Source organism: Etheostoma spectabile, chromosome 2 (genome assembly GCF_008692095.1).
Source record: "Etheostoma spectabile isolate EspeVRDwgs_2016 chromosome 2, UIUC_Espe_1.0, whole genome shotgun sequence".
NCBI classification, from domain to species: domain Eukaryota; kingdom Metazoa; phylum Chordata; class Actinopteri; order Perciformes; family Percidae; genus Etheostoma; species Etheostoma spectabile.
The window spans coordinates 5092037-5101432 of record NC_045734.1 but is presented as its reverse complement, the minus strand read 5'-3'; the positions used below and the strand labels follow the sequence as shown (position 1 = coordinate 5101432).

Genomic DNA, 9396 nt, shown 5'->3' with positions numbered 1-9396 from the left:
CCCCCCCCCCCCCAAAGGCTTATAAACCAAATATGACCCGACTGGAAACGTTTCAGCAGCAATATGAGTAGAAATTAACAACATTGGCAGCCAAGACTACAGGTTTTCCTGTTGTTAGCACGCAGCTACTATTTGTCTGCAGTGCACAGTAATAGAATATAGCAGCACTTCATACCGTCAAAAATCACAGAAAATAGGTTTTTAAACCAAATACTACTACTATTACTACATCTACTACTACTACTACTACTTTAACCCAAGATTGGGGATAAATTAACAACACTGGGAGCCAAGATTACATCTTTTACTGCCGTTGGCATGTACAGTGGTGTGAAAAAGTGTTTGCCCCCTTCCTCATTTTCTGTGCCTTTGCATTTGTCACACTTAAGTGTTTCGGAACATCAAACCAATTTAAACAATAGTCCCGGACAACACAAGTAAACACAAAATGCAATTTGTAAATGAGGTGTTATATAAAGGTGAAAAAAAATCCAAACCATCATGGCCCTGTGTGAAAAAATGATTGCCCCCTAACCCTAATAACTGGTTGGCCACCCTTAGCAGCAAAACTGCAACCAAGCGTTTGCGATAACGTGCAATGGGCTTTTACACCGTCCTGGAGGAATTTGGCCCATCATCTTTGCAGAATTGTCTAATTCAGTTACATTAGAGGGTTTCGAGCATGAACGGCCTTTTTAAGGTCATACTACAACATCTCAATAGGATTAGGTCAGGACTTTGGCTAGGCCACTCCAAAGTCTTCATTTTGTTTTTCTTCAGCCATTCGGTGGTGGACTGGTGGTGTGTTTAGGATCATTGTCCTGCTGCAGAACCAAGTTCGTTTCAGCTTGAGTACACGAACAGATGGTGGACATTCTCCTCAGGATCTCTTGGTAGACAGCAGAATTCATAGTCCTTTTATCCCGGCAAGTCTTCCAGTCCTGAAGCAGCAAAACAGCCCAGACCATCACACTACCACCACCATATTTTACTGTTGTATAATGTTCTTTTATGAAATGCAGTTGCCTTCTACGCCAGATATACTTGGACACACACCTCTCCAAGAGTTCCACTTTTGTCTCATCGGTCCACGATGTTGTCCCAAAAGTCTTGGGGATCATAAAGATGTGTTGTGGAGGAATGAGACGAGCTTTGATGTTCTTTTGCTCAGCAGTGGTTTTCTCCTTGGAACTCTGCCATGCAGGCCATTTTTGCCCAGTCTTTTCCTGATGGTGGAGGCATGAACGCTGACCTTAACTGAGGCAAGTGAGGCCTGCAGTTCTTTGGACGTTGTTGTGGGGTCTTTTGTGACCTCTTGGATGAGTCGTCTGCGCTCTTGGGTAATTTTGGGCGGCCGGCCACTCCTGGGAAGGTTCACCACTGTTCCATGTCTTCGCCATTTGTGGATAATGGCTCTCACTGTGGTTGCTGGATTCCCAAAGCTTTGGAAATGGCTTTATAACCCTTTCCAGACTGATAGATCTCAATATTTTTCTCAATTGTTCCTGTTCTTTGGGTCTCGGCATGATGTGTAGTTTTTAAGGATCTGTGGACCTTACTGTGTCAAGCAGCTCCATTTAAGTGATGCCTTGATTGTGAACAGGTGTGGCAATAATCAGGCCTGGGTTTGGCTAGAGAAATTGAAACTCAGGTGTGGAAACACACAGTTATAGTATGTTTTAACAAGGGGGGCAATACTTTTTCCACAGGGCCATGATGGTTTGGATTTTTTTCACCTTTTAATAATAAACACCTTAATTTACAAATGCATTTTGTGTTTTACTTGTGTTGTCCTTGACTATGTTTTAAATTGGTTTGATGTTCCGAAACACTTATAGGGGGAAAAACCATGCAAAGGAACAGGAAATGAAGAAGGGGGCAAACACTTTTTCACACCACTGTAGCTACATGTGACAATGTTAACATATTAATAACAAACAAAAACCACTCCAGTCCTGCCTGGCTGGAGCAGATGAGCAAAAAGACCGGCTCGGTGTTACCTGGCACTGAGCCGGGAGTAGAAAAAACTGTTGTAACCAGAGTGTTCAGAACAGTTGGAATTCTGAACGTTTTAGCTCACAGAGATTTCTTTGAAATGCATTTACCTCATTATTTGAAGCTTTGGCTACATTCAACATGAAAATCCGACTACCTTCAAAGATATGGCATAAAATACAGACAAGCATAGTAGTTCACCTTTAACTGCCCATTGGGAACAAATGACTGAATATAAGTCTGTCAAGACAGTGCCCCTTATAAATCACTATTACTATTATTATTGTTGAATGAGCAGCCTTATCTTTTTCCGTCCTTCTCTCCCTCCTGACTAATGTGGATTACAAAGACACACAAGCAGTCAGTGTTATACTGTGGTACATATAGATTACTGTACGTATGCAAAACAGCTACAGCCTTGTTCATTGACAGCCTCAGTAATGGACAAGAGCTCTCATTTCAGAGTAAAATTCTTGCTCTTCTGTAAAATCTTGGCAAGCAAGAGACCTAAAAGCTTTGACGCACGCCATGCCTTGGTAGGCGTTCACAGCTTTCACCTGGCTGCATCTTCATAGTTCATTCACGTTGTTTGACAAATTCAGTGTTTGGACCAATATCAACAGTGAACTAAAAACAACCATTGAAAGTTGTCTCACTATTAATTTCCAGGTTTTTTCCATCCTTACTAACCCTGTGAAAGCGTTCAGTATGTGTCTGTGTGTAAAAACCAAACACATAGTTTCCTATTGACTCCATCCATGGCTTTAACAGCAGTCCATGCAGAGAATCACTTACCGCTTAAAGGAGCTGAATAAATAATAAACCCTCTGGTGTGTGTCTATTAGGCCTGCACAATTTATTGCAATATGGATTAGTGCAATATCCAAATTGCGAGAGGGGAGTGCTAAATATGTGTCAAACCATTCTGAATTAAATATTGTGGTGCTGCAGAGACGTCCCGGACCATATATCCTATCCTATAGACTAAAGGTACAGCTCGATGCCAAAATCCCACTATAATCATTTTAGTTTTTTTCTTATTTTTTCCACGGCCAGATTACAGTAACAACCCTTTATAGTGTGCTAGGGAAAATGAGGTCCTGCAATGATGTAACAATCTACCTTTAGCACTAAATGCCATGTAAAATGCAAATGTACAGTTTCCATTCTCCGACAAATTGTTGTGAAATATTGAAGGTCTTATAACTAGATTCTGACACAAGGACACTTGTGCACAACAGGGACTAAAGATTAGGTAATAATAAAGCAGCCTTCATATCATGTTGGATAACACTGCTTTGGTGGTGCATATTCTCCGACTAATGTTCCGTTCTAAGGCTGCAAGTAAGTATTTTCATTGTTGATGAATCTGTTTATTTTCTGGATTAATGGTATAGTTGTTTGGTCTATAAAATGGTGAAAAATGTGGATCCGTTTTTCCCAAAGGCCACAATCATGTCCCCAAATGTCTTGTTTCGTCCACAGATTTTGCAGATATTCAGTTTACTGTCACAGAGGAGTGAAGAAACTAGAAAATATTCACATTTTAGAAGCTGGAATCAGAGAATTGTTATGACAGTAAATTATGTTAAGACTTTTTTTTATAACAAATGACTCAAATGGATTAGGCTAATGGATTATCAAAATGGTTGACAACCAATCTTTGCAGCTCTATTCCATTCATCAAATTGTTATGAACATTAGATAGCGGGGGTGGTTGCCTGTTTGCCTGATTGGTAATCCGGTTTTTCTTCTTTCTCTATGACTCGTAAAAGTCCAGCTGAGTGAATTTCAATACCCATATGGGCACTTTAAAAACGTTTGTTCCAAATGGTACAATTAAATAAGCACTCTGCAACCCCAAAGCTAATCTCTCTCAACAGGATCCGGGTAGTTAAAACTGACACTGTGGCTGGTCGCAGCATCTAGGTTTAGACAAAGCAAGGCAGGGCGGATTTATTTGTATAGCAAAATTTTAACAGGGCAATTCAAAGTGCTTTATATAAAACATTAAAGAGCCGTTTAAAACGGTTAAAAAATTGAAATAAAATACAAAAATAAAAGTTACAGTGCAGTATAAACAATAAAGTTATTTAAAGAAAGGCAGCATAAGAAAGAAAGCGGTCTTCAGCCTTGATTTAAAAGAACAGAGTGGTGGCCGACCTGCAGTTTTCTGGGAGTTTGTTCCAGATATGTGGAGCATAGAAACTGAATGCTGCTTCCCCCTCTTTAGTTCTGATTCTGGGGATAGAAAGCAGACCTGACCCTGATGACCTAAGAGGTCTGGAATCTGGTTCATTCTGGCCCTAAACCGTTTAGTGATTTGTAAACCAACAGAAGTATTTTGAAATCAATTCTTTGAGGGACAGGAAGTGAGTGTAAAGACTTAAGACCTGGAAGGATCTTATCCACTTTCTTGGTCTTAGTGAGGACTGGAGCAGCAGCGTTCTGAATCAGCTGCAGCTTTTTTAGAGAGACCTGTAAAGACACGGTTCTTTGCTGCTTTTAACGCTGGATTAACACTTATTCTGTCTCTCCGGTGCGGGTCAGTTGTCTGGACTCTAATAGCTATCCCTGTCTTCACCACGGTTCAAATTGAGCATCCCCAGTCCGTGTTTGAACTGTGCAGTTTTCAGTGCTACAGGAACACTGGAGCTAACTTGTCGACTTGTGTCATACAATAGAGTTTTGATCTGACACAAAGCTATGGGGAGTCTGAGGCTTTAACAGATCTGGCTCCACTTAGTCCTGCGAGGGGGGGAATTAAAAGGACCTGTGGTGACTGTGGTCTGGCCTGGAGCCCAGCTGGTGGAGGAAAGTTTGGAAAAGGATGCATCCAACTGGTTAAAATGTATAATGGTAGCATTGCTTCAGGTGCAGACACTTTTTTTTTTTATCCTCCACCAAACATCTCTGATCATAAGAAATCAACATACTTCCCATTGATTGCCTCAGATTTCTGCTCCTCGTTGCATTGTACTCTATGGCCAGATGCAACAATATAAAGCTTAAAAAAGGCCCAAGGATACCATCTTGATTGCAAGATTGTTTGACCCAGATCATCAGAGTACAGCCTTCACAACATCTGCACAGACACACATGTTTGAAGACGGTCTAGATCTACAAGGGGGAATGAGGGGATGTGGGAGGGAAAAAAACAACATGAAAGCAATTAGTTGCTAAAAGTTGTCATGCAACTGAGCAGTTTATTTTTTATGAGTATAACCTTTTTTGTAAGCATTGCATATAACTCTGAGCTGATTTAGGAATCCATTCTGCCAGAATATATTCTTACATCTGTCATTATTCTACATCAGAGGTGTCCAACTGTGAGTAGGAGAGTTGAAGAGGGAAGGGGCAGAACAGTCAGAATGGCAATGATGTTGCATGAGCTGTAAGGGACAGGTGCATGCAGGTTTTCTAAAAACAACAGGAAGTTAGTTATTGTGGTTTTGCCCACTGATTTGGCTCGCTTGTCAACACGGTCAGCAGTTTCTAGCAGCAGCAAAGACGGTGTGTCACACAGAGCTCATTGAGGCAATTACGTTACTTTAACAAGATGGCTGCAATTTGTATCAAAAACACAGTCCTTCTTTCACACACATTTTCAGATTCAGTGTGACTTGCACTTCCATTGGCTCCTTTGCGTACAATGTGGATAATCATCCATAATTCCTCTTAAAAATTTTAGAAAAAAGACCGCTTAACTAACTTCAGAAGTTGCCTGAGAAGTATTCTACCATATTGAAGTAATCCAGTGACAGTTGTCTGTAGATCCATGGGTACACTGCAAACAGGAACTAGCTAATTTGGCATACTTTTGTGTTGATAGCAGCTAAAATAGATTGGGCTCAAGTTGTAGATCACAGCTAACTAACTGACTCCATGGCCACAGTTAAAGTTCCTGTTCACGTTCCTCTTTTTTTTTTCCAAAATTAGAACCAAATGTTGAGCCATTGGGCATCTTTTGGTATGCTTTGTGAGGTTGGTATCAGGGATTGCGAAACACTTTTTCCATTCCTGGGTCATCATTATTTCAATCCCAAAATAGCTGTGGTCTAAAACTAAATCTAGTACAAAGTTGTGTCTTAGTTAGAAATTGCATTCTCAGCTGGGACACATTGGGCAAAGAGTTACGTGAGCGTCTCTGCAGTATGACAGAATTTTATGTCTCTCTCTCTGAATGTTGAGTCAACAATGCTTTCCCTTCCGTGTTTCCTGCCTATAGGAAGTCATGTTCCCGTACAGGAAAACCGTTATCCTGCCCTTTGTTGCAGCTGTGACCAGTACAGTCCCTTTGTCATCCCAGGCTTTTGCTTTCTAACTGATGTTTAAGCAATGTCGTTGGTTTCGTTTACTGCTGTCCACCCTCCTCTTCTCCTTTTCATATTCCCTCAACAGTCAAAGCCTCTCGTTCTGTCTTCTTCCAGCTGATTGACACATTTGCGTTGGAGATTGGGGAGCTGACGAGAGAGATGGTCCCGACCTCTCCAACAGTTGACAAAGAGCCCATGGATCTCCAAGGGTGAGACTGTTTTCCACACATGTTCTCAAAACGTTCCTCAGCCTGACCAGTCTAGTCTTTTATTTCCTGTCATGTCTTTAAATGTTATTTTGATGAGCCATGTCATGTTTTTTTTTCCACCAGCTTGTACTGCATTGTATTTAAGGTTGGGCATCATTTTGATTGTAACAGCTCTTCTAATTCAGATTATTTCTTTTGATTCTGGTTCTTATCGATTTTTGATTCCAATTCTTTGAGGTGTGGATTTGAAACTGTTCACATGCTTAATAGATGGATTAAAGGAAACTTGCGCAACAATTTCTAAACGATTCCATTAAAGAAGCAATTCCACTGAAATCGTAATTTTTGAAAGGATTTCAAGTTGGAAACGGTTATGCCCAATGCTAATTGTATTACATTCTGTCAAATTTGACAACAGGAATCCTACAGTATTTATAAAATGGCTCCACACGTTGGTACTGATTCTCACCAGCAGATGGCAAGTGTTTCACTTTCTGTCTCTCTCTACTTCTCTGCCAGGCTGGAGAGTGAAGTGAGTGGTGTTTACCTGCAGTCCCCCCACTGTGGCGGAGTGGGGGGGGAAAGGGATTCTGGATACGACTCGTTGCGAAGGAGGATGAGTGTGCTGGACAGGCTGACTCAAACTCACCCGGTGTGGCTGCTGCTGTCAGTCAGTGAAGAAGAGGCCTGTCGCATACTGCTCAAACAGCCTCCTGGGGTGAGGGTCGGGAAGACTTCTGTGTAGGGCTGAACGATTTTTTTTGGGGGGGGGGATCTAAGTAGGATTTTTCTGACAGAAATTTTGATTACAATTTGATTTGTGATATTACTTTTAGTATAGCTACAGTTCAATATTCACCGTGTAACAGATAAAACATTTCATGGACCAATATAAGACGAGACACCATCAAAACTGCTCTTTATTCTTATGCAAGGATAACAACATGGATATGAGTTTCCAGCAATAGGTGTTTTTCTTTAAATAAGCATGGAACATTGAACTGTCAAACAAAGAACATTTATCACCAAAGCTAACTTTCCAATGAAAACATATCAATACTTTTGTGTAAACCGAAATTTCTGATATGCCTCAGTTCAACAGCAGCATCTATATGTTGCACCTTCTACCATCATATTAAAGTGCTCATATTATGCTCATTTTTAGGTTCATAATTGTATTTAGAGGTTATATCAGAATAGGTTTACATGGTTTAATTTTCAAAAAAACACCTTATTTTTGTTGTACTACACATTGCTGCAGCTCCTCTTTTCACCCTGTGTGTTGATCTCTCCGTTTTAGCTACAGAGTGAGACATCTCACTTCTGTTCCTTCTTTGTTGGGAGTCACACATGCGCAGTACCTTGGTAAGGACTACTAGCCAGTCAGAAGCAGAGTGGGAGGGCGTGCCATGCTAGCAGCTAGGCGAGCATTATAACGTGTGTTACAAAGTGATGCATGTTTGTCCAGTAAAGGCTGGACTACAGTAGAGCTGTTTGGTGAACAGTGTTTTCTGTTGGAGATGGTACGTCCCTTTTGGGGGGGGGACTTTGGGCTTCTTCACTTTGTAAACCGATAATGTGCACAAAAAAGATATATAACACAATAAAGGAAGAGGGGAAAAAGCCAAAAAGCATAAAATGAGCACTTTAAATAAATGAATAATCCGCTGTAAATAGGCTATTTTTGTAAATAATCTGTGATATACAACAAATGTCCAGTCTTTTTCTTGTGAAAAAACATTAAATATAATAACAAAAAGAGTAATAATAAATGTTAAACCTAATGTTATACCAAACATTCAGCTAAATATTGCACATTTGATTAATAGCGGTGTTCACGATTATCTAATTGCATTCTTTCAAATCTCGATTTCAATTCAAAGCGATTAATCGTTCAGCCCTACTATTGTGTGAATGTGTCTTATTCAAATGGGTTGGGACGCCCAAGGGGGTCAGATAATTTATGGGGGTTGCCAGATGGTTAAGTGGGGGAAGGAAAAAAATGGAAGACGAAATTACATATTTTAGACTGGGGAATTGTTTTTACTGACTAAAAAGGTTGAGAACCACTGCTCTATTGTATGATATTTCATGACTTCCAATTCCATGGTGCAGGTGTTCCTGGTCAGGAAGTCAGGCGCTCTGCAGAGAAAGGTTCTGTCTGTGCTTCTGAAGGAGGATCAGTCAGGATCTCCCATCAGCCACTTCCCTGTCAGAGAGAGCCAGTACAGTAAGTAACATGTTTTTTTTTTTTACTGACAGCACTTTTAGTGACAGTTGGGTGGGGTCATCTAGACCAGGATATAAAAAATTGTATCTGTCCTCCCCCAAAAGAAAGGCTCACATAAGTCAAGCAGCAATTACGACCTATATTTCCGTTTTATAGTGGCAGTAGTAGTTATGACTGGAGCAAAGCAAGAAGTAAGGTGACAAAGTAAAAGGCCAACTTTTTGCATAGGTAGGGCGATCTCTAGCTCACTTAGTAGAGTGTGCACCTAATATAGGCTGATAGTGCGTTCCATTTGTACTGTGAAGTCTGATTTTCCGAGATCAAATTCCGAAATACGCACCCGGACAACCACCGAGTACGCTGGACAACCACAGAGTACCCCGAGCTCAAAATGCAACATTGATGCGCCGTGCATCAAAGCTGTAGTAACATATTGACATGCATGAAGCATCAATTTTGGACGTATATGTTTTATTTGTGTCTCACTAAATCATTGGAAGCAATCCTCTCAAACATCTGTGGATATGTTGTGATGCCGTTTGTATCTCTATCTATTACATGTACTGTTTGGTCATAAGATAAATGTTGCGATAATTTTACATAGCACTGATTGTTCAAAGAAATGTCCCAATTTCTGTGGATTTTT

At 40.5% G+C, this 9396-nt stretch overlaps 1 protein-coding gene and 1 long non-coding RNA gene across 4 annotated transcripts in view; one reads left to right on the top strand and one right to left on the bottom strand.

Moving 5' to 3' along the window:
- LOC116696706 (uncharacterized) overlaps positions 1–2091 on the bottom strand; it is a 5528-nt gene extending 3437 nt beyond the window's left edge. The window contains exon 1 of the long non-coding RNA XR_004333812.1: positions 2081–2091. This is a non-coding gene — a long non-coding RNA (uncharacterized LOC116696706). The remainder of the gene's footprint in view (positions 1–2080) is intronic.
- The window catches only part of LOC116696313 (ras and Rab interactor 2), a 51469-nt gene that overhangs the window by 13514 nt on the left and 28559 nt on the right, over positions 1–9396 (top strand). For all 3 annotated transcript variants that reach the window (XM_032527171.1, XM_032527162.1, XM_032527181.1), the window contains exons 3-5: positions 6426–6520; positions 7040–7238; positions 8636–8750. In XM_032527171.1, coding sequence (XP_032383062.1) covers positions 6426–6520; positions 7040–7238; positions 8636–8750 — 409 coding nt within the window. The remainder of the gene's footprint in view (positions 1–6425; positions 6521–7039; positions 7239–8635; positions 8751–9396) is intronic.